At 45.2% G+C, this 24,069-nt stretch overlaps 2 protein-coding genes across 3 annotated transcripts in view; one reads left to right on the forward strand and one right to left on the reverse strand.

Annotated features, from left to right (window-relative positions):
* Positions 1-991: 991 nt before the first annotated feature.
* RNF103 (ring finger protein 103) lies at positions 992-18,097 on the reverse strand. The gene is given in 5 exon segments (XM_051619538.1): positions 992-1,600; positions 1,602-3,123; positions 5,241-5,356; positions 15,440-15,579; positions 17,729-18,097. Coding segments are annotated over 5 exon segments (2,061 nt in total). The 5' UTR covers positions 17,955-18,097; the 3' UTR covers positions 992-1,543.
* Positions 18,098-23,176: 5,079 nt separating this feature from the next.
* The window catches only part of RMND5A (required for meiotic nuclear division 5 homolog A), a 28,620-nt gene continuing 27,727 nt past the window's right edge, over positions 23,177-24,069 (forward strand). Inside the window, exon 1 of one of the 2 annotated variants that reach the window (XM_051619551.1) lies at positions 23,177-23,460. In XM_051619551.1, the coding sequence (XP_051475511.1) occupies positions 23,319-23,460 (142 nt within the window). In that variant the 5' untranslated portion in view covers positions 23,177-23,318. The remainder of the gene's footprint in view (positions 23,461-24,069) is intronic. The other variant, XM_051619550.1, reaches the window with a different exon arrangement.

Below are 24,069 nucleotides of genomic sequence, written 5' to 3' on the forward strand. Positions count from 1 at the left end.
CTTTTCCTATTAACACCTTCATTTAATTATACTGCTTTCATAGCAGATGGGCAAGAACCAGGAAAGAAAGAAAACAATGAGAATTGCAAATACTTTTCTAGTTTAGCCTTCAACTTCCATCATCCCTTCCTCTTTCATTTTTGCTTTCCAATCAATATTTCCTCTCTGGGTTTTCAGCCAGATCATTTCTAACAGGAGTAACCAAACCCATGGTTTCATAGCATCACAGAATCATCAAGGTTGGAAAAGACCTTCAAAATCATCAAGTCCAACCATCCGCCCTATAATCCCTAACCACTAAACCATCTTCTGAAATACCACATCCACCTGTTTTTTTAACACCTCCAGGGATATGCCTCTACCACCTCCCTGGGAAGCCTGTTCCAATGCCTCAACACTCCTTCTGTGAAGAAATTGTTCCTAATATCCAATCTGAACCTCCCCTAGTGCATCTTGACCCCACTTCCTCCTGTCCTTTCACTGGTCACTAGGGACAAGAGGCCAACACCCACCTCACTACAATCTCATTTCAGGAAGTTGTAGAGAGCAGTGAGATCTCCCCTCAGCCTTCTTTTCTCCAGGCTGAAATATTGAAATATATTGAAAATTAAACAAGAGACTCAGATTTTTAGAAACCACTTCAAAACACCAGCAGTTGGAATCTGGCAATTTGTACCTTTACAAGCCAGTTTTGTCACTGCATGACAGTATTCTGCTACTGCAAAGATGGTTTGAGAGGCTACCCTGAAGTCTTCCTAGCTGGCTGCAGAGGAGGGTGCTGAAGAGACAGCTGGTAGAACAGGGTCTCTGTCTAATGAAGCAGTTTGTCATCAGTTGGAAAACCACTGGTCAAGCAGAGAAGCACCTCAATGCAGAGAGCTTACAAAGGAAGTGGTGCCCAGTGGAACATCATCACCTTCCAGGTGGACAGTGACTAATGTTGGAGCAATGAATTTCTCATCGCTAGGAGATGACTTATTAGTCGCAAAAGTTGTGTTATATTTTTATTGTCTTCACAGATAAATCAGACCAGCAAGACATCTGTAACCATACACACAAAATATTTATCAAAACAATTAACATTACAAACTCATTTTAAAATAATTTATTTCACCAATTTCTTTTTAAATGGTACTTGCAACATACATCATTCAACAGAGATGTGCTGAACAGACTCTAAAAGAAGAAACACTTAAATTAAGCAGTTGTCTCCGATCCGAATCTCAATTTCACTGACATCCTAACGTGTAAACGTTTGCTGGAACACGCTTTTGTTGTAGGTTTGGTTTTTGTGCTTACAAAAAAACAGCATCAAGTTTCCAGATGTTGAAAAGAAAAAGAGTTATTGAAGGATAAGTACGCGTTCAGTTCAACAGACAAGGCAACCGAATGATTCTGTCCTTAACGTTAGCGTCATGTATATTTTAGTTCACTGCACTAACACTTAAACTAAAACGTCAAAACCACATAATCCTGTAGGTGACTAACATTTAAAAGGCAAGCAGTAATATCCTGGAAGCTTACAAAGGACATCAGCACACAGCTAAGACGGGGTATCAGGCGGCGAAGGCTGCGGGTGTGTGTATGGCTGCTTTTTTTTTGTAGGAAGCCCACCTGCAGACGGGGCAGCAGTGTTGCCCGCCAGCCAGCCACATCACGATGCAATTCTGGTGGAACACGTGGCCGCACGGCAAGCCCATCAGCAGACAACCGTTGGCAAAATTTTCTAGACACACAACACATTCTGTACAGTGCAACATCTCAGAGGGCCAGGCTGACCAGTCTGGCTCCGTGTCACCTGCGGTGCCGTACGAGCCGTAGGATCTCACCTTCCGTCCACAGGGCTCGCGGGGACAATATTTGCTGGCACACGAACAGGTCTCGGCTCCGCACCGAGGTTCTCCTTCGCTGCCCCTGTGACCTGTGGTCAGCTCATCGTCCTCCGAGACTTCTTTCTCACTGCTGAAGACCTCTCTGTTCTCACTGTCAGAGTCGCTCTCGCTGTCTTGGAAGGTTTCCGGCATTTCCTCGTCAGAATGGACGCCGAGGCATTTAAACCTCCACATGGGTAAGTTTTTTATGTAATCGGTTGGTATCAGAGGGTGAAGCCAGAGATCGGGGAAGGCCAAGCGCTCCAAGAACAAATCCGGGTCTTCATCCCAATCCGAGTCAAAAGGGAAGTGTTGAAAAGAAGCAATAGGATGAAACAAGTAGCTGGTGTACCAGTCCCACAGGCTGGACAGCCACTCCAGGTTATTAGCGTTTACTTCATCGGTGTTGTTATTGCGTCTTCTTTTCTTCTCAAAGTAATCAATGAGTAAACCATGACCAAGGTAGGTGCTGAGGAAGAGGGCTGGATGTGAAGAGTAGAACATCCAGTCGGCTCTTACCCAAGAAGCCAATGTAGTTGTGTTGGAGTACCTGAAGAGTTTCAAACTGTACTCGTAAAAGCTGTCTAAGTAGGGTAGTTGCAAAAAACCTAACACAGGTAGCCAGGAAATAATTAGTAATGAATTATACGTCCCTAAAGTGCTTATAAGAACCACAAAGCGCTTTATAGTAGCACCTTGTGTAATAAACAGGTCCATCCAAGCCATGAGATTAACCAGAACTAAGCTTAAAACAAATAAATCATTGACTTCCGGTTGTAACGAACGCAAAAAGGAATCCATGGCACGTAGTGATATAAATTCACCAGTGTTATTTCCATACCTGTAAATCCCCTCAGGAGTCCTAAGTATGTATGACGGTGTCTTGTAGATTCCGATTTCTGCCATGTAACTTTTATTGTCCCAGTTCTCCACGTTCACAAAAATAAACTCCACTCTCCCAGTAAACTTGACGCTCAGAGCGGAGAAGAACGCGGGAGGCTGGTCGAGGTTGGCAAACAGGTAGATTTTCACACGGTACTGGTCACTTCTGTTCCATTCTTCTTTTAAATGTTCAGAGTTGTAGATGGTTTTGATCCGAGAAGCAGCGTGGGCCGTGATCCATTTGAAAATGTGCTCCACCTCGATTCTGCGCCCGCTGTATTCCTTAAGCATCACTTTTCCCTTGGAGGTGCTGGTTTGCGGAACCGACATGATGAGGGTGGATTTCAGCCAACCCCGCCTCCTGCAGTATCTACAAAGAAAATGGCAGGTTAGATGACAGAGTTTCATACTCCTGGAGCTACAGTCCTTAAATTTATGTTATCAGCCCTAAAATGAGAGATGCTGAGCACCCAGGAATCTTGACATGTAACAGTAGGAAATATGGGCACCCTGTATTCTCTGGCGAAGTGTACTTATTCTTGCAATGCATTTGTTATCTATCTTACAGAAATGTAGAAATATATATTCATAAATCAGGAAGTGGAATAGTGTTAATTTTCATGGTTCATTATAGGAGTAAACAAGGCCATACAGTCCTTCATGCTTTGTAACTGGGCTTGAAAAATACACAAGCTGACTTTTCAGTCTTCACTATAAAATTTTAGTATTAAAAGCTGTCCTTCCTTGGCCTTCCAAGAAGATAACCCCTACAGTGTAACTCAGCATCCCACAGCTTTCCCAAGACTGCAGGTGACTTTCCCAGTGCTTCCTTCTGTACCAGTTTTGCCAAGTAGCAGTGGACTGAAGTTAGTGAGACATTGGTCTGTTCACAGTTACTTTAGCAAAGCTGACAAGTGCCCGCTTCCTCCTGGGGCCATTTTGGAAGGATGCAGACAGGCTACGAGGCCTGGCGAGAGATCTCACCACAAAACCAGTGCAGGAGGAAGCAGACACATGCTGCTGAATGATCGGGGCTAAAAGAACACCACTGCTGCCTGGCAGACAGAGTGCTGAGATGGGATGAACTCCAAATCCATACCTAAAAAAGAGGCTCTTCAAGACTGAACCCTGAATCATGGTCCAGACCCCAGTAAGTCTGGTGACTCAGAGGTGCCTTCTCTCATGCATCCTTTGTATCAGCATCACTATGCCACCCACTTTATCTCATCCTCCTTTCAGGAAATGTCTGGCAAGTTTCACCAATCAAAACATGACACAGTCAGGAGGCACATGAGCTGCCCCTGATGGGGCACCGAGACAGGAGCCATCAGCCTCATTCACTAGCCATCTGACCTACGTCCTCTCCGGTCTTCATCTATCAACTCCTATTTAGACAATTACAGCTCCCCATCTCAGGAATCTGTATTTAGAAGGAGCCATAAGGTATTACCCAACTGAAGGTTTCCTGACTACTGTGGTGTGCAACATTCTTCTGAACTTCAGCTGTAACCTGATGAAAACTATTCACAAGGGTTTACTCAACAAAAGATTTCTTGTTTTTTGAAAAAATGAATTAATTTCAGTCATCATGTTTGATCATCACATTCAGACTAGTTGGGGGCTATGCAAAAAGAAACACTGCCAGATTTTTAAGATGTTCAAATACCAGTGTTTTGATCATACAAGATTTATTTTGCATAAGCACTGCAAAGTCTAAGGATTTTCTCCTATGATTAACTGAGATTTCTGTAAACATTTGGTAATCATGCTGTGTGAGACATTTGTATCCATTCATGCCACTGGAATTCCAGACAAAGTTTCTTATCACATGAAGCAAATGCTTCCAACAAAATGTGAAAAAAAAAATCTTTTTTACAGCAGCACAGAATTATTAATAGCTGCTTTGGCTCTGCTCTTCTTCCTTGTTCAAAATCACGTGCAAACAGCAAGTCTTGCACAGCACACCCAATGTTGTCAAAGGGTGTGTGCAAATTTATATCTAAACATCTGCACATTTGTCAGGGAGCAGGAATTATCAGTAATCCCTAAAAGCAGGCAGTGTTTGCAAGGTTCATGCTAACCTGTGCTTCTTCCTTCCAGGTGACAATATAACAATGCTGCAGCTAGTGCAGTTCTTTTATATAGGCTATATATATTCAGCTTTGTCCTAAGGAAGCACAGTTCTTCTCCCCAGATGCCTGGACTATGAGGCCAGACTCCTCTATTCATTCCCTTCCACTGCTCTATGATGCTCTACATAGTCTAGCCATGCATTTCCCACAAGATGCTTCAGGAAGCTGCAGGTCTGTGTTTACGATGCTGATAAATAACATAATGGAGATTTCTAAACAGACTTTAATACAGATAGAAACACAAATAAAGCCACCTCCTGTCACAGCTACTTTTACAACACAACAAGCCCTGCTGCCAGGACACAGCTGAGCCCTAAGATGTTTTTGGGAATTAGATAATCTTTTAAGAATATACCTGGGGTCACTGGAACAGTTAAAAGTGCCAGTACGTATGCCAAACCTTGAAACTTTCTTCACCATTTTCTCCCAGTGGACTTTATTCACCAGTGGGCTTCTGTCGTTTGCTATGACCTATTGCCAAAAGGAAATAATAATTTAGTATCACAGCAAGTTTGCTTCCTGAAATAAATAAATAAAAAAAGAGCAAGTTTCAAAAAAGCAGAGATCTAGTCACCCTTGATACTGTTTTCTGCTCCTCTTAGAATATACAACAGGTATATACAAGTGGTAGTCACACTAAGTGTCTACGGAGAGTGAAGCTCTAAGACAGAAATAGTTTCTGCAGAAAGAATAAAGTGCATTATCATTTTAAGTACCTGTTACTAAAATTAGTGGTAGTTGACAAAACACCTTGGGAAAGTAATAAAATTATCACTAACCAGTTAATAGCAGAGAAAGGAAGATTAAAATGAGTTGGAATGCATGCACCTGGTACAGGATTATATTGCTAACAACCATTCTAAGTGCTGGAAACTATTGATTAAACTCCCAGATAATGCCTAAAAAATCCTGACTCCTTCCAGCTTTGCCAGTGACTCACTCTAACTTTACGTGACTGTTCCACCAACTCCAATGTCCCATCTGCCATTTCAGGATGATAATTCACTGTGATATATCCCAAGGTCTAATTTGTTCTAGCCTAGTATATTGAAGTAGTACTCCAGGTTACCTACATGTAAGCTTCTGCAGACACAAATGACAAAGAATAAGCACTAATCCTCTGACTTATGTCAGGGAATGAAAAGAAAAAAGAAAAACAAACATGACACAGAAAGAAAAAGAAAAACTGCCTGTAGCTGACAGGTAGTTTTGAATGACATGACTGATCATGCATTGCTCCATGAGCTGTCGCAGTTTCTATTTTAGAAATGCCTCATATGCTTCTGCAGACTTACTGACAACCCTTTAAAAAATATTTTTAAATTAAGTTTAGAAACTTCAACTTGTGAGATATTTCTTTACTCGCCATTAAACTTACTCCAGTCATTTTCCAACTTAGTAACCTCAAATGTCAGTTTTCCTCTGGAAGTTCAGTTCTCACCATGGTTAACAGTTCTTTGTGTACAGGCTGAGACACAGTGGAAAGTGTGTCTGGCCTTTGAGATAAAAAAAAATTATCTGCTTTGTGGTAAGTCGTAACCTCTCAGAAACTTAAAATGAGAGAATTCACTAAGCAGAATGTTCTACATAGGGAAACAATGTTGAACTGAAGTTACAGATGACACTCCCAGTTCCACTGAGCCCAGAATGTTTAAATAAAACCCAAGGTGAACATCTAGATAAGAATCCTTCAATTTATTCTCAAAGCACACACATCACATCAAAAAGCTTTTGATTAGCTAAACAAACTTCAGGCATAAGGACAATGAGCTGGGGAAATCTGCTGCATTATTGAGGCTTCTGTGCATCATCCAATGTAACTGAAGTAATTACTTTTCATATTTAAAATTTCTTCTTTTCATTTACTTCAACCAAAAGGGACCACATTCTTGAAGACACCTTAACACCAGTACATTCTCAGAGCTACTGTGGCATGATAAATGCATACATTCAGCACAGTGAAGAATCACTGTATTTTGTTAGTAAGCATAAAACATTGATAACTGGATTACTCTTTGAGAAAACTATTCAGAGACTGGCTGCTTTCAAAATTCTATGGGCATGTTCTGAAGAAGTCTAGCATAGTAGTTGAGAATATGCTAATGTTACATGCAGGAGAAGCCATCCTGCTCAGTTGTTTCTTCTCTCTGATATTGCAACACTTTCAATGTCAAGAGAAGGAGATTTGTTGCAAATGTGGTCACTGGTATGTTTTGCTGTCATCTAGCTGTTTGTCCTGGTGGGTTTTTTAATACCAGTTTGATTCCTTTCCTATGAAAAAGTCTTTCCTCTTGGGAAAAGTTATGTTGTAGGACAATGACAGAACCAGCAGTTTGTATTTTTCAACAAGTCAGAGAGAGCCCTACTATGGTTTTGCACACTGAAGCTTTGTAAAATTTCTTATGCTCATACTTTCTTATGCTCATACTTTCTTATGTCATTATGGCAAAAGAAAAGAACCAACCCTCAAATAAACATGCCCATTGCAGCTGCTCCTTGCAGCCAACACCCACTTAGAACATGGGGAGTTCACCAGAGTTTGGTTCATATTTTGGAAATACCTCTCTGGGTGAGGGAGCCTGAGAAAATACTGCAGGGTTAAGCAATCACAATGCAATTCAGTTTAATTTAAAAGCAACTTGCAAGCACTTTTAAGATATTTTTATTTTAAAAGTGTGAATTTTGATAAACTAAAAAACGTAGCTTAAAACCCTGTAACTGAGGAGACCAGGAATTGTAATGTGAAAAAGGCCTGGAAATGTTTCAAGTCCAAGGTGTTAAAGCTATCAGGATTTTTTTTTTTATTTCAGGCAAGGGGGAAAAAAAAGTTGTCATCAAGTTCCGCACTTCTTCCTTGGAAGCACTTCCAAAAGGATGTTATAAATAGTTTGAAAGCCTACAAGGAATGAAAAAAGGTCAAAAGGAAGAGCTAGCAAAGAAAGACATGCAATAACTTTTTTTAAAATGGAAAGAAATTGAGCGATTCAAGTTAGGACTGTACAAAGAATATTACAAGCTGCATAAAAAGGTTTATTCAGTCATACGAATAAGAACAGAATGGGAAACCAGCAGGATCATCATGCAATTAAGAAAGGATAGAAATGTAAGATAACTTTCTTATAAAAATTAAATTAGTGCTCTGACTCAGTTTTCAATGAAGGGGAGCTGGTTGGCCATGAGCAGGTCAGGAAGTTTATGGGAAGTGACTTTATCACCTGAAGATGGAAACAAAACTAAAATAATTTAATGCACTTAAATCATAGTAAGCAGATAATCTCCATCCTAGCACTGTAATACAATTAACACACAAAACTACACATGAACCTGAAAAGATTTCTTATAAAACCCCTGTCAAAGTGATCTACATTTTGACAGGAGAATAACAAGTTATTAACTATATTTAAGAGCACATGAAAAAAAATCCCACCAGTTTGAACTCAACAGTATGCAAAACTGTGGAACAGATTTTAAAGGTGCAGAGACTGTTGAATTCTCCTCCCCTTTCCAGTATGGAATTACTAAAGACATTTCATTCCTGATTAAGCTGAGAGGTACAAATCCAGCTTTTCCTGGAGGAAAAGAGCCGAGTGTCAAGAGAAAAGGAATGCGGCACCTTTCTGTACTTTGGTGGGGTATCAAGTACTGTGCCACACAGAAAATGTTCAGGACAACTGGAGATAAGTTTTTATAGTGAGTTAAAAAAAAAAGTTTTAAAGTAAGAAATTGGCTAAGGCAAGAAAACATCAAAATGACAGAAAAGTGCTAACAGATTTCTTAATAGATTTTACCTTAGAGCTCAGTTCAGCATATATTCCTATTAATGCCCTTCCTACAGAAACCTGAAGTCTCCCAAAGCCATCTGTAGATGACATAAAATTGGGAAGCATGTCTGTGTACAAAAGAAGATTAAAACACCATACAGGAAGAGCTGCACAAATCTTGTCATGCAGAGTGTCAGAAATGAAATTGAATTCAGTAATGAACGGGACACTCGGGAAGTTCCTTAGTTAGAAACAGCCATGGGAGGAAACACTTGGGTCTATTAGTTGATCCAAAAGGAACTTTGAGCCATCAGTATTCACTGGCTGTGAAATAAACCAAGCCCAGGATACATCATCCCAAACAGAATAAACTGGTGGATTGACCTCACGTACTGGGAGTAGTGGGATAGATATCAAGAGGCAGTGACACTAAAAGGCAACATCAATTTAAGTGCAATGTGAACAAATCATGCATGAATATGCTCAGGACAGAAGTCAGATACATGTTTCCAAGAAGAGAAGAGTCACTATGAGTACTGCACTCAGACAACTTATGATTTAAGAGATACAGCAAAATATTTTATAAACACATGTTCCACAGTCTAGCAGGGAGCTCAACTCACTCATCAACAGGGTCCCTTTCAGTCATATGCTCTATCTCATTTTAAAGGAATAAAGACAAAGCAGCAGAAGGTAACTTCCATGAGATCAGCTGGGAAACAAACACAAACATTTAGAAGGACACAAACCCTTCAAGCTTTTCTTATTATCAGCAATGTTCACAATCTGCAACATATCATGTGTCAGAGTGACAAATAAGACAACAAAGATGACCCAATTATCCATTAATCATCTTAATGGGCTAAGAGAATCCAAAAGGATCAAAGTAACCCTGCCATTTAACAATCTAGCATCACAGACTAGATCTGCTTCCTAATCTACACCTAACCAAGGCCACAACTGCAGGGTCTGAATCACTGTGTGAATTGCAGGGGAGTTGGACTAGATGTTCTCTAGAGGTCCCTTCCAACTCTGGCAATTCCGTGATTCCATGACTAGCTGCTGTAATGGAAGATGATGCTGGAGAGAAGGCCAGACCCTCACTGGACATCTATCCACAAGCTTCCCCTGAAGTCTCAGACACAAGTTTGTTCGTACTTCGCCTGAGAGTTTGGTAGGACCACACAACAACCCAAAAGGTCAGGAGATTCTCAGCCAACAACACTGAAATACTGCAGGTTAGTTATGCCACCAAGGTGTGCAAAGGAAACATGGAAGACAGGGGTTTGGAAGTCTTCTTTCTTTCTACATGTTCCGATTGACTGTTTGGTTTCCATAAACACCTAAAAAGGTGGCTTCCAGGTACCACAGAAAACAAAGCTACAATAGAATTAATCAAGGGACATAAAACACTGAAATCATAAAAATCCTGATGATTTCAACAGGCATTTTCACAGGTAGCTTTTGCATTGGACAAGCTCTCCTGACTTTGAATTAGACCCGTCCCAAAAGAGGCAAATCAAGAACATAGTTTATAGAATCATTTTGGCCTGTAAGTTAAAATAGTCATAGTTATGACATTAAGGAAGCAAACAGACTTTAAGAACAAATATCCTGGAGGCAGAGAGATACATGGAAAAACAGGACAATGTCAGCGAGACACTTTGCCTCTCTTGCTTAATCCAAAACAGAAGTATCTGAAGTAGACGCCTAGATACTGTAGTATCTACTTCATAATTGTCATTGATGAAGTTGCTCCTTAATTTCCCAGTTATCACTAAGAATTTTTAAAGTATATTTCATAATTTTTTGTTTATTAAAATACCAGTAAAGATGGGACAGAAATTGAAGTGGCTCAAGGAAACACTGCTGCTGTTAAGAGTTTAAGAGAAACAAATGTACTGAACATTTGATGCATAAGAAGAATTACAGCACGATGGAGGAAAGACCTCACACATATCCTTATAGCAAATATTCTAAAATAGGATTAAACAGTATTTTTTTAAAATGGGGAATAATGTTCTGTGCGCAAGACCAGCTAGGCTGTCCAGATCAGAAACAACACTCTTAAAGAGTTGCCTCCACTCCAGCAACTTGCAGCAACCCAAGTAGTTTTCAGACCCCAGCATATGCAAGAATAACTTCCCACAGAATCCCAACACCCTTGAGAGATTGTTCTTTTTTATGTGGACATTTTAAAACCAGCCCTTAAAACTAGTTATTAGTGCTTCTAACAGCCTCAGGAACCTAAAGTAACCTCAGCAGCATTAAAGAGAAAAACATCCTGATGAATTGTCTACTCTGCTCGTTCAACAGCACTTGTGCCTTGCTAGTCTGATTAAGAGTCATTCCATTTGTGTTTATTACATTGTGCCAGGGATGAGAACAACACTAAAAAAAGAACTCAGAGGAGAAAGTAACAATTGTGAGATCATCACAATATAGCAGAAGCTCCGAGTTAAGTGATGCACGTGTGTTTTTTATATTGAGATAATTTTTTTGTGATGGATAAACAGTCACATTGGCAGCACTTCCAGCCTTTACAGGATAGCAGTAGGTGCCATGAAAGGAGAAGAAAACTGTATTCCAAGTGGAAGTGCCAAGGAAAGCTCAGGCATCATCTAAGCTGGAATTTAGCCAGGATACCAGGTGGCAGGCACACCTGCTCATACCAAGGGCACAAAATTTTGAATACACATGAACAATCAAAACATGCTTTTACAGCTTAGCCACAGAGAATGCTCATCAGCTCTGGGCAATAGGGCACTGTGACATCAGGAACAACAAAACTTATTAAGTAAGGGGCACCATTTCCTGCTGCACACACACACATACGGGTTCTCTGGGGAGCAGTCATTCCTCACCCAGCCTCAGTAAGTCAGTCTGCATGAAGGATTACTGACATCTGACTCAGAAAAAAAACTGATTTCTAACTTATTTAATGAACTGGTAAGGTTGCATATAGGTGAGAATTGTCACTATGGTCTGGCAGTTTACAGTTTGAGATATCCAGACCCCTAGAGGTCTAGGAACTCCTCCACAGTGCCTGCAGAAGGTACATGAGCAAAGCCTGATAATACTGTCAAGAGTCCATGCACGCACTGGAAGATTTTTGAGAGATCCATAAAGGTACAAAGGTTAAAGAATCCTGGTCTCCTAATTAAGCTTCTAATGTCCTTTTCATAGAACCCAATGTAATCAACAACTGTCTTGCAAACTATCCTCTCATAGATAAAACAGAAGTAAAAATATTTGGACAATTCTCACTTAGAAATAATTATAAATGCACAGTGGGTTATTTATTAGAAGCATGGAAAAAAGCTTATTCCAGCTAACATGAGTAAGTTTCTATGTGACTGTCTGTACTTTTATTAATTCTGAGATGTCTCACTCTCTGTTTATTATTCAGCATTGTGCTGAAGAAACTGAATTTCCACATAGTTGTTCTTTCCTAAGAACTCACAACTGCTTCAGTATCTATCCATATGGATAAAATGTCTGGAGATATTTTTGTTGTGCTTTTCTGAGAAAGAGACCTTGAGAAATTAGATCAAAATAGGCAAAGACAGAAGACTACATCCATCACAGCACGTAAAAATTAACCACCTTAAAATTACATGTTATTTCTCAAGGGAGGTGGGGTGATCTGTGCACCAATCTGAACAGCTCAGTTAAGCTGTCAGTTAAACCAGAGGTTGAGAATAAATGAGCTTCTCTAATGAATTAACATGGATATGCTGGCAATATGAGAAGTATTACATTCTAGCTGATGGCATTCTGCACCCTTGACTGGATATGTAGACTCTCAAGAAGGATGCTGAAAGTTAAAATCAGATATCCTGAAGTAAATCAACCTGAAGGGCTATCAGAAACGACAGAAACACTGAACTACGTATGTTAAGAGGATTGAGTGTTTCTGCTTAATTTCCTTGTAGTGAGAACAACTAATCACCTGGTAAAATTAAAACGACAAATATGAAAACCAGCCATCCCACAAAGAGAAAGAACAAATCACCACCAAAACCCCGTAGGCACATCCCTTGCTCTGTGACTACGCCCCTTGAACAAGAAGCTGAGATGCAGAATAGACTGAAAGATTTTTCTGTCCCCTGCACCTCTACCAGAGACGATCAAAACGTTTGTTTCACTCTTCGTTCAAAGAGGATTTTTAACCTGTAGATCATTTACTGTGTGTTTTAGAAGAAAGTCATAACCACTACGGTATGGTTGGATGTGACAGGCTTCTCGGGACTAACAGCAGAGCGTGAGCAACAGCAGGCTGCAAGAACAACAATGTTACATGTTGCTCCCCTACCCACAGGAGAAGCAGCTCTAGCAACTACCACTCATCCCCCTTGCCAGGCAAAGCAGTGCACAGCAGCAGCTGGCAAGCAAGAAGAAAGGCATAAAAGGAAAGGTGATGAGATAATGAGCTAATAGGAGAGAAACACACTCTGCTGTCTGTGACTCTATGGAAGCTCCACATAGGAGCAGAGGATGCCTATGAACAGCCACACTGGGAAACAAATCACTGAACCTGGATGGTTTGCATGTGGATTTCCAGAAAAGAAGGAAACAAAGCCACAAAACACCATTTCCTTGTGCATGGACTTTGACTTTCTTCAAGGAATTAATCTTGCTGGCTCCAAATGGTAAATTCAAATCCAAATTTGTGTCAAGAAATAATAATAATTTTCCTCTTTTTCCTTTTATTGTCAGCAGACAAGCAACAGCTTGTGCCACCCCAGAAATTTCATTTACATGCACTGGCAAACAAAAATCATCTTCAGAGTCCTCATCCTGCCATATATCTCCACAAAGTCTTCAAAACCAACTCAACCAACAGCTGCTGTGCTACCTGAGCCAGAACTGTTCCTCTCATGCCACTGCTTTCCAGCAGCCCCCGTGGAACAGACATTCAGGGTCAGCATCCTGAAAAGGATCTGGAGATCCCTTCTGCTTCCCAGCCAGTAGCAACAACAGAGGAGGGGAATGCTCCGGCCTTGGCTGTGGTCACCAAACCCATCCACGAGGCATCCTCACTTTTGTACTGTCCCCAGCCAAAGCATCAAGCTGATTAATTAGCTGCAAAGTTTCCAGGGGAAGCCTAACTGTAAAATAATTTGAAGAGGGAACTGATGATAAAAAAACATCTCTGCAGGGATGAAGGAGAAGAGAGCACGGGAAATATCTGTGAAGGGACACAAAGAGTCCAGCTCAGGAGTTATGGTGGGGAAGGGAGCAAATGAAAACTCCAAGTGATGAAGACTCAAAAAGGCAAGAATGAAAATAAATAAATAAATTTGACACATCTAGTGGTTTTTATTGTGGAGAAACAGCCAAACAGCATTCAGCGAGTAAATTATTCAGTAAATTCCACTAATCTTTTTTTCCACAGCTATTGTGACCAACTGAATAGCTGTGCAAATATTCCCAGAATGATGACAACATTAATCACACTAGAGATATCAAAACACAGCCGATCTGATCTGCTATTATGAAGCTAGCTGAAAATATACTATGATTAAAATTCTGCAAGCAACAGACAACAAAGAACTACCACACTGTACTCTTTGGAGCTGCATGGGGAGGAGGGAGGTATTTCATAGCATATTCATGCTTGTATATTTCAGCTAGCTTGGAGATGTGTGAACTTCATCTCACCTCTCTCCCTCGGCTTGAAGAATCCCCTTCTGCATGATTTAAACCTGAAACTTGGATTCAATAAATGCCAAATAGATCTTTCCCAAAACACAAAGGCCATTTTGGCTGTGAAGGTAATCTGTTCTCTCATTGTCTGTTTCAGAGCAAGCTCTGATGTGGTGACAGTGCAGGTCTAGTAACAGGAAGTTATTAAATCTTGATAGTCTATTTAAATAGGAAACACAAAGTGAGGAGACCAGACAAACCAGGCAGGAGAGTGGTCAACCGAAGAATTAATTGTCTGGTGGATAATTCTGATTGCCCCATGTTAGCAGGGAGCTTAATGCTTTAGAAAAATATCAGTAGAGAAGTTGATGCTGCAATGCATTTTTACATTTTGGTCTAATTACTTATGTTCCCAAGAGTGATGATAAATTGTTTCAGAATCCTATTTGCAAACATCTCTCTTCCCTTTCCTAAGTGTCCTCTCTTATTCTCATGCAGGCCTGGGGAAGCACACTCTAAAAATCAGTGGACTCTCAAGGTGTGGGGGGAAGGTGAACTTTAAACTGCTTCAGATACACTGTAGAAGCAGCCAGCCAGCCAGCCAGCCTGGGAAGCAGCACACTGAGATCTTGCCTTTATGAAGGGGCAATTGAGATTTTAAAAGTGCTCTAAGCCCTTTAGATAAACAAAAACTTAGACTGGTTGGGTCTGAGCATGTAATGCATGCAAAAGGAAGAGCAACACCAGAGACACCTCTCCCTGGCCAGCTGGGAGCATTTACACCTAATACAGCTACTTCACACATTACACAAGCTCTTACAATAGCAGGGCCAAGTGCTTGCATAGCCTGTGTACCTAAGTGTGTGCTGCTTTGCTTGTCTTCTGATTCTGAAGTACCTGGTTTTCAAAAAGCAATCCACAGAGTAAGTTTGGTGTTTGGCTTTTTTTCCTTACTGGCTGTATAGGAACTCTGTCACTTGCAGCCTTTCTCAGTTTTTTGAACAGATTTATTCCTTATGACCTCCCTGATGTAGTTTATCTTTGTCACCATTTCTCTGTTAAACAGTTTTACTACTAATTAACTACTCACACAATGAAACCATTTGGATACGATAAATGCATAAAAATAATCAAATTTCTATACCTGTACCAGCCAGATCCCATCTTTTGTGTCTTCTACAAGCTCATAGAAGTGCATTTCACCACTAAAGTTTGTACTGGAAACTGATTCAGAGGCCTCTTCCTCCTTGAGAGCAGAATAAAGCTCTCCTTCCATCAGGTCTCCTGGAAGAGAGACAATTGTAGAAATTAAAATGGCACACGAGAAATATCACTTCCTAAATTCTAGTAACAGTTTATATTTTACTTGGTGGCTCAACGAAACTTTTCAGTACAAAGGCAGCTACAGTTTCAAATTATTTTATTTCTATCTATAGCAACATGACTATGAACAATCTGATTTCAGCTGTCAGACCACAGAAGATGTTAGCACTGTGCTTCTGATGACACAGACAAACCACGCACCCAACTGAGTGCACAGCAGAAGAACGGAGCATCTTCTAAGCCTCACCCTCTGCAAACAACAATATTCTGTTGCTGAGAGCAATTGTAAGTAATGTATCTTTGCTTCCATTTCACAGCACGGTAATTCTGCAGCAACTTAACAGCGCTAATTCAGACTTCCAGAATTTCAGTCAATAATTCTGTACAAAAAAAACACCCATGTTGATTGTCCCACTGCAAGTAAGAATCTCAACTAGAATAATTTAGCTGTTATCTTCTGCTTGCAAAATTGGAAAAAGTTCCCCTGAACTCCAATCCTAGTGAAGTAAGGAGCTCCTAGTAAAATCACCTGATAATGTTTCCTTTGTTAACTCATTTCCTTTTCCTTCCCGTGCTTTTTTTCACAATCATTACAAACGCTGTTAATGACAACTAGCATTCTAGTAACTCATCTATTAAGGTGGAGAAACTGTCTTGTCCAAAATGTTAAAGTGCTACATGTTACCCTTGAGGGATTTCAGAAAGTATTTATAGAATTCAGGGGAAAAAAAAAAAAGAAGTAAAAATGCTGCAAAGCCTGTTAGTCTGAGAAGTGTTTCCATGGCATTTGAAGAAGTCAGTTAATACAGTTTGTTTTGAGTGAAACACTTCCCTGCAGCTTTTGTAACCCAAGCATCATGATATCATGAAAGTACCTGAGAGCCAAGGAGTGAAAGGGACTGGAAACAAAAGTGAAACTGCGTAGTGCTTTTTACTGTTGGAGCAGCAAAGTGAACCAGCAGCATAAACAAACAACAATAAAAGCAAAATAGATATAAATGCCCATCATTAATATAAATTATTGAAAAGGAGCTAGCATGTTTAAGGTTATGGCACTCACTGTATTACTCCAAATCCTTTTCTTTTTCTGTCTGAACATTTAAGCCCCTCACTGTCTATCCTGATCACTGGGATTTCACTCTCTCCTGGATAAGCAGCCCTTTGATCATCGATTTAAAAGCAGCTACTGATTCCCTGTTTCACTCCTCACATTCTCCCTCTTGGCTGGCACTACAGCTATTACATCAGCCCCATCCTTGGGGCCAGGTCCCTCGGCTGCTCCAGGCCAGCATCTTTACTTCCAAGACACTTCTCCCAACCCTTTCATCTCCGCTGCTCTTCCTCCTCCGCCATTCATCCCCTCTCAAAATCCTGCCTCTTTCACCTAGTTTTCCCTACTTCCAGAGCGCTTCCCTGCCTTTTCCCAAGGCATTTGTGTGTGTGTGTGTATGTGGGTAAGATCGACTTCTGTTCCCTTTCTGTAAGACCACCGCGACCATCTGCACCCATCCCCTTCTGCTCCTCAGCCTTTCCATCAAGTCACTGCCCTCCTCAGGACCCATCTTTACAGCAAGACCTGCAATCAAATCAGCAAACGGGTGGCGAGAGGAATACATGGAAGAAAAAAAAAAAAAACAACAACAAAAAATCCGGCCCCAGCCGTAAGCCAGGAACCCGCTGCACCTCTCTGGCTTCGTGCCTCCTGGCTTTTCCCAGCCGAGCCCAGCTCTCCTCCGTGCGACCGGCGCTCGGCCACCCCGATCCCGACCCCAGCCATCCCCAGCCCCCTCACGGAGCCCCCCCGGGCAGAGCCGTTTCCCGGTGTCCCGGCTCCCCGAGGCCTTCCCCGCCGGTTCGGGCTCACGCCGCCGCGGAGGTTTTTAACGTCACGGCCCCCGAGCTTCCCCTGCCTCCATTAACCGCTCGGCCGCCTCGCTTCCCCACGCTCCCCCTTTCCCATCTCCATCCCGAGGGCGGCGGGAGCCCGGGCCGGGCTGAGCGGGGACCCCGCAGGGCTGGCAGGGGAGGGTCGGAGCCCCCTCCCCACGCGCGAGTGCCCGGGGGGGGGGGAGGGTGGGTGGGGGGAGGAAGGGGGGAGCCCCCCGCCTACCTGACTTCTCCACCAGCTCCCGCACATCCTTCTTCTCGGGCAGCCCGGAGTGCCCCAGCCCGCGGCACTCCAGGATGGTCCGCAGCTTCCTGAAGCTCAGCGCCACCGGGTCCACCAGCTGCGTGGCCAGGAAGCCGCTCTCGTACCACGCCACGGCCTCGAACACCCTGGCCAGGACGAAGAGCGCCAGGAAGTAGAGCAGCAAGCAGCACAGCTTCACCCACATCTTCCCGCTGCCGGCCCGGGGGCCGCCGAGCGCTGCCCTGGGGCGGGGAGGAGGAGGAGGAAGGCGGCAGGACCAGGGGGTGGCAGGGACAGGGGGTGTCAGCGCCGCGGGGCCGCGGCCCCCCCCGCCTCCCTCCCTCCGCCGCTGTCCCCGCCCCGGCGGAGCCGCCGGCGGAGCCATAACAAGTGACGTGGGCGCGGGGCGGGGAGGGGACAACGGCGCTGCCCCCCGCCCGGCACCGCCCCCCACTCGTGATTCAGCAGCTCGGGGCAGCGGGTTGGGGGGGGGGTCCCCCGTGTCCCCGGGGGTGAAAACGCCCGAGTGTCGGTTGTGGGGTTGAAGTGTGTGTGTGTGTGGGGGGGGGGGGGGTGGGAACCCCGAGATGGAAATGGTTGACACGGCCCCGAACGGAGGGGATGTGTTTGGGCAGCTCGAAGACAGGCGCGTGTGTTTGGGCTGGGGTGCTGCGGGCTGCTGGGTGCAGCAGGAGCCCCCCAGCCCTGGGGTCCCTGCCGCCAGTCAGCCGGTGACATCAAGCGCGGGTTGGAAGCCGAGCTCTGCAGCTTCGCCTTGCCTGGCACCCCCAGCCTGTCGCGCCAAGCCGACAGGACAAGGCAGCGGTGGGGCAGCAGCTCCGCGGCTGCTGAAGGTTGCGATGGGGTCTGCTCCTCCCCTCGGAAGCCTTTTGGGGTGCAGCCTGGATCCTTGCTTCAGTGGATCCACAAATAACCCCCCGGGGCTATACAAAAAGCTGCAAAGATACAATTTAGCCTGCCACAAAACAAAACAACCCCCCCAAAAAACATACTAAAACGAAGTTCTTTCTTGGAGAAGAAAGCTCTCCTCTGAAGGAAACTCTGCATTTCTTTTTGTATGCTCAGTTATTTTTAGGAATCCATTATTTGCATGAAAACGGCCAACTCGTACGGAGGAGCACAAAAATAGCACAGCTTAGTTTTCAAAACACTGACAGCCCCCTGGAGTGTAAGCCTGCACAACGGGCATTTCGAAAAGACACATTAATATTGACCTGCAGAGAGCATGCCAGTGGCAGTGCTCCTCCTCAGAGCCTTCAGAACACACCTACAGGGTTCTCAGCACGCTGGTAAGATTTTAAAAGGAGAAAAAAAAAATCCAAACCAACCCAGGTTCAGCCCGTTTTTGTCACGCAGCCACTGCTGCCCCTTCCAGAGGAAAAATAATGACATTGTTTCCTTCAGCAATGGGCTCATTTTATTTCTTGGAAGGGGAAGAGTGGAGGGATTTGCAGAAGTAGCTGGTAAATGTCATGCCTTGCAACGGGAGGGATATAAACATCTATTGTTATGTGGTGAAGACTAGAGGTGGACTGCAAAACCTGCTGCTGCTGCTGGATTACACACAAAGGGCTTTCAGCTGCCCAGCTGGGTAGGCAGCACCGGGTGGGAGGTCCAGTTGGACAGGACGTCCTGGAGAGACCATCCAGTGAGGGAGGTCACAGGAGGCTGGGCTGAAATGCTCTCTCTCCTTCACTGCCCTTTGCTGAACTCTCCTTTCACCAGAGCCAGGGCCCGTGTCCCTAACCAGAAAGCAGCAAAGCATCAGTAAGAGGAACCCTTTTCCCTGGGCAAAAAGCAAGAGAGTGGCTTTGTCACGGCAGCTGGCACAGCCCAAGGGCTTTCAAAGCAACACAGTATGTCACCTGTCCCGAGGGCCAGAGGCAGGCCCTCCCCAGAGAACACAGGAGCACAGCTGGCTCTTCAAAAGCTTTGTGAAGGCCCATTCCTTTTCTTACATGCACAAGAAGTTGCCTGATTTCTCTACCTTTTGTTTCAAGTGAGCAGCTCGAGTGAGCGTATGTGAAGCAATGGGTGGGAGGAAGAGAGGGGAGACAGTGTTTGAAGAGGAACCTTGCATATTTACCTTTAGTCAGACAACACAGTGTTGGGAGTATTTCTGTTGTGGTTTGTTTCTAAAAGAGCAGCACAGACCCCTCTCCACCTGATCCCAGTGCTTCTCCCTTGCAACTCACCCGGGGATGCCCTGGCTTCCTCTGGCAGGAAAGCACCTAGCAACAATTATGCCTCCACGCTCACAGCTGAACAATTTGCAACACCAACTGCTGGGGAGGCTGTCACCAGTGTGTCATTTCCTAATGCTCACGGGCTGAGCTAAATCAATTCCAAACGTTCCCCGGTGGCGGCAACTGATGACGAGTCCCCTGCAGAGATGAAGCTGATCATCTGCCAAAACTCAACACCCTGGAGTCGTTTCAAGAGAGTAAAAAAGATGTTTCAAACCACAACTGGAAAGCCCCCCTCAACAACCAACAGCAAAGCAGCTATTGACACAGAATAGCTGCGAGACAGGACAGGGCAGAGCTGAAGAGCATGGACAGGAACAACCAAAACCAGCAGGTCATGAGTTGACCAAAGGCCTGGCAGAGAAAAGCTGAACCCACTCAGTTCACCTCCCAGGCTCTCTGGTCCTCTCTTTCCTCTCCTGACTAACCAAGCTGGCCCTACTGGAAGTTACTGCATTTTCTAGACTCAGGCAGTATCTCTTGATTTCCAGTTGTAACTCAGAACATCTTTGACATGTCACCTGCAAACAATTTTTCAGGAGTTTTAATTATCTGGAAAAGTTAAATATCTTCACCGTGAATTCCAAGTAATTTAGGCTGAAGACAAAGATGACACACATTGACATTTTTGAAGAGCTCTACCTAATTAACAACATGAAACAGTCATCAGCCAGTACTGTGCTCACAGAGCAAGTACGACAAATGTGAAGAGAATGAAGGATACAAATTCCACCTTTAAACAAAACCCAAACCAAGGATCTGCTTTTAAACAATCCTGGCAGCAAAAAATCTGTACTATGATTTATGAGAGAGTGAGACCAAATCCTGAGAACTGGGACAGACATCTTCCCTTGTCAGACAGCCAAAGCTGAAGTCTCTGCTGCCCATTGATAAATGGCAAGGATTCCCTCTCCTCCCCATCCTCTCTGATGAGCAGTTGCTGACTGTGCAGCCTGGGAATACAGACAATAATCCACTTTCCAGACTTGTGTGGGGAACATTAAAGTACTGTCATTTTGAAGGCAGTGAAAACAAAGGATTGGAAATCTGAATTCAGTCCTTTACCCTGGTAAAATATGATTGTATGGTTTGTGGGGAGAGTTTTAGTATTGCCATGTATCAAGATAAATTTCAGCAAACGAATATTTTAACTGCCTGAAACCCAGTTCTCCTAAAAGACAAGCTACTCTGTAAATATAGTTAGTTCACTGACAGAGAGTGTCTTGATGTACTTTCTCAGCAACACAGGTGCATCTCAACACATTTATATCCGTGATATGAAAACACAGCTACTTGTCATTATCTGGTGTTTAACAAATAAACCAACAAGCCCACGTGAGAGTCTCAAGGCAAGAAGACAGCAGCCCAGAGATTATTTTGTTGTAGACAGAGGAATTTTAAATCAGACGTTTCCTACAAGTGGCCAAACAGAAGGAATTCAACATACAGGTGTTATTCTGCAGTGCAATGACCAGTATTTGACACCTCAGCTAAGGAGGGATGGGACCTCAGGAAGGGATGAAGTCCAACCTCCTGCCCATGAGCAGGGTCAGCTGTGACACCAGAGCAGGTTGCTCCACACAGCCACCCCTTCGTATCCTGTGGCAGGTTTCCCTGCCTACAAACATGCAGTACAGCACAGAAATGTACATCAATCAAGGCCGAGCCAGCTTACAAGAACATAATGCATTAATTATAGCTTGAAATACAGGATTTATTTATTTATTTTCAGGCATTTGGTATTTGCTTTGACAGTGAAAAACTGTTTCTCACCCCCCAGAGAAGACAGGCTCTGTTTAATGACCTAAAAAAAAGCTAAAAGAACTAAGAGGCCTTGCTTGAATGTGCCAAGAGATAAAAGAGGAAACCCTTATGAACATAAATTAAACCAGTGTGCTAATGACATGAGAAATTAAAAGACATTTGTGTGCCTTTAAACATCATCTATTATTACATAAAGAGCAAGAATACAAACAACAGCAGCAGTTTGGGCCTAAATCTGACAAGAGTGACAGCAACTTGCAAGCATCTGCACAAGCCATGTCTGAGAACACTGATCTATTTTCTTGTCCTGCTTCAGCAGCATGGGCAGAGATGGAGCAAGACTGTCCCAGACTCAGCCCAAATGCTGCTGCCTTTGCAGTCAGCTTTGTCCGAGTTTATGAGGAGCTTTGGTGGTACTGTGCTGCAGAAAACAGGGTCATTCCTACCTGGCTTGTGCTGCCATTTCCAAATATTGAAGTTGGAATGAGTATGCCAGGCAAGTGGTCCTCAAGCTCAGGTATTTCTTTCAAGCACACTTTTACAGGATGCCTGCCAGTCAGGTGCATGACTTCAGTCTGCAAGTCAACATAAAACTGAAGAGGAAGTTTACTGACCGAGTTAACGACCTAACGACAGGGTAAACGCTGAGCTTCCGGCACGCCAGCGTTTTCCATGACCTCTGACTCTGAAGCCGCTCATCAGTATGCATTTGCGAAGACGTTCAGGGCAGCACTTCCCCACGGCCTGACGGGAAGTGAACCCCCTTCCACCCCACAACGCTGCGCTGAGCCCCCCCGCCGCTCCTGCCAGGCCTTTACCTCAGCGCCCACCCAACCCCTAACCCCCAGCCCACCGGCCCTTAGCGCAGGCTTCGGCCTGCCGCCTCCCAGCTGCTGCTCGCCGCCGGCCCAGGGCCTGGCGCCGCCCGGCCCGGAGAGCGAGAGGAGCCGGCCCAGGCCCCGCGGCCTCCAGCCCCGCCGCGGGCCTCCCCGTTGCCTGGCAACAGCGCTCAGGGCTCTCAGGCCCCCGCGCTTAGCTGCCTACCGTCCTGCCTGAGCCGCAACACCTCGGGATCCCTCCCAGCTCTCCCCACCGCCGGCCCCACGTGCCACCGAACCCCAAACCCCTGCCTTCCCCGTCAGCCTCCGAGGCCGCTGCGGCCCGCGGGGCACCGGCAGCGGTAACCGTGCCCCCGCACCGCCCCCGTCCCGCCGCCCGGCCCGGGCTGCCCGCCGCGCTGCCTGCGCAATAATCGCTGCGGGGCCGGGGTGTCCGCGGCGCTGCCGGTGCCCGCCGTGCCGAGGCCCCCGGCTGCCCGGCGCGCTGCCTGCGCACAGCCCGCGGGGACGGGAAGTTAGAGCGAGCGGGTCGGGCCGGGCCGGGCCGGGCTGGGCCGCACCGGGCTGGCGGGGGGCGGCGAGGGGGGCCCGGGCAGGCAGGGGGGCCCGGGCAGAGAGCAGGACCCGGGCAGAGAGGAGGAGGATCCGGTGGTGGCGGCGGCGGAGGAGGAAGAGGAGCGCGGCCCGGTGCCGGCCGCTATGGACCAGTGCGTGACGGTGGAGCGGGAGCTGGAGAAGGTGCTGCAGAAGTTCTCCGGCTACGGGCAGCTCTGCGAGCGCAGCCTGGAAGAGCTCATCCAGTACGCGGGAGGGCTGCGCCGGGAGATCCTCCAGACCGAGAGTACGTGGAGACATCCCCCCCCCTCCCCTCCCCCCCCGCTTCCCTGGGGAGATGGGGCCCGGCTCCCAAAACCTGGAGCCTTTGTGAGCTGTGGGACCCCTCTGGGGAGACCTGCCCCAGCCTCGGGGCTGAGCAGTACTCCCCGCTCCCCGGGGGTTCCTGCCCCTGTTTGTGCTCGGCCCCGGGAAGGTCTCTCTGCTGGGGGGAGGCTGAGCCGGAGGCCTTTCTGCCTTCAACCCCCTGGAGCTGGAGCTCTGCGTGCGTTTCTGACCGGGAAAAAGTTAGAGGTGGGAGCAGGTATCGGCCTTTCCTGAGCCTCGTCTGCCTTCCGTGGCTGCTGGAGAGGCGTGTTTGTTCCTGACCAGCAGGTACGGCCCGACCTGCCCGTGCTTTCTGCGCCTTCACGTTGTCTTCAAGGGGGTTACTCACCCCCAGGGGAAACAGCAGGGCTGCCCTCATTTCTCCCCCCCCCCCTTTTTTTTTTTTTGTCCCCTCCTAAGTGAGTAAGTTGTTTTCTTTTGATGTGGTTAGGTTTGGAAGTGTTCAGGGTAAAGCCACCCTTCAGCAGGAAGTAAACACGGCCTCCCAAGCCTTGTCTGTGGGGTGCAG

This window comes from Apus apus, chromosome 4 (assembly GCF_020740795.1).
Source record: "Apus apus isolate bApuApu2 chromosome 4, bApuApu2.pri.cur, whole genome shotgun sequence".
In the NCBI taxonomy this organism is placed as follows: Eukaryota; Metazoa; Chordata; class Aves; order Apodiformes; family Apodidae; genus Apus; species Apus apus.